The 739-nt window shown below is 45.6% G+C and overlaps 1 protein-coding gene across 1 annotated transcript in view; it reads left to right on the top strand.

Annotated features, from left to right (window-relative positions):
- Positions 1 to 631, top strand: part of LOC119593763 (cuticle protein AMP1B-like) — a 1,354-nt gene extending 723 nt beyond the window's left edge. Inside the window, exon 3 of the mRNA XM_037942779.1 lies at positions 271 to 631. Coding sequence (XP_037798707.1) covers positions 271 to 457 — 187 coding nt within the window. The 3' untranslated portion in view covers positions 458 to 631. The remainder of the gene's footprint in view (positions 1 to 270) is intronic.
- The last annotated feature ends 108 nt before the right edge of the window (positions 632 to 739 follow it).

Here is a 739-nt window from a genome sequence, read left to right as displayed (position 1 = left end):
CAGCGCAAATGTTTTGCCTTGCAGAGAGGACATTTTTCTTTTGTTTCGAATTTCACGCAACCATTTTCTAAATATGGGCCTGTATAAGCCGTAGGTTCATTCCATCCCAGAATCACAGTCAAATGCGAAACATCCTGACTGCAAAGCTTCACACTTCCTTGTCCATCATACACACTGGAAGGAATACTTAGAAAAAGCTAAATTCCCTTTCGACATGACTCTCGCTTTCCCAATTGGCTAAAGTGCGTGTCGTTTCTTGTGCCCCGATAGGTTCCCCCTCCCTGAAGGTGGATTCGTTGAAGTCACCTACATTGCCGACGAAGCAGGTTACCGACCGGAGTCCGACGCCATCCCCACCCCTGGCCCCCTCCCCGCACACGTATACGAACTCCTAGCCATTGCCGAGCAGCAGCGAGCTGCGGGAGTGAAGTTCGATGAGCAAGGTTTCGAGATCTAGTGAAAACTCTGCGGTATCATCACTAACACATCCACGACAGTCACCATCTCTACCCAACGTCCTCTTTCCCATTATTTAACCTCTGTAGATAATGACTTTCTGAACGCTGCTTCGGGATATCCACCAGCATACACAATCCAATAAAATGCATGTACATTATATGTGCCCATACTATATAATAATTTTCACTCACCTTGTGTAACTGTACTACGTTATGTACTGGGCACTTAACCACACTGATGTAACTCTATGTATTATACCATGTGTTGCCTTTAATATCAC

The sequence above is a fragment of the Penaeus monodon genome, chromosome 32 (assembly GCF_015228065.2).
Source record: "Penaeus monodon isolate SGIC_2016 chromosome 32, NSTDA_Pmon_1, whole genome shotgun sequence".
Lineage (NCBI taxonomy): Eukaryota > Metazoa > Arthropoda > Malacostraca > Decapoda > Penaeidae > Penaeus > Penaeus monodon.
This window is presented reverse-complemented; position numbering and strand designations above follow the sequence as displayed.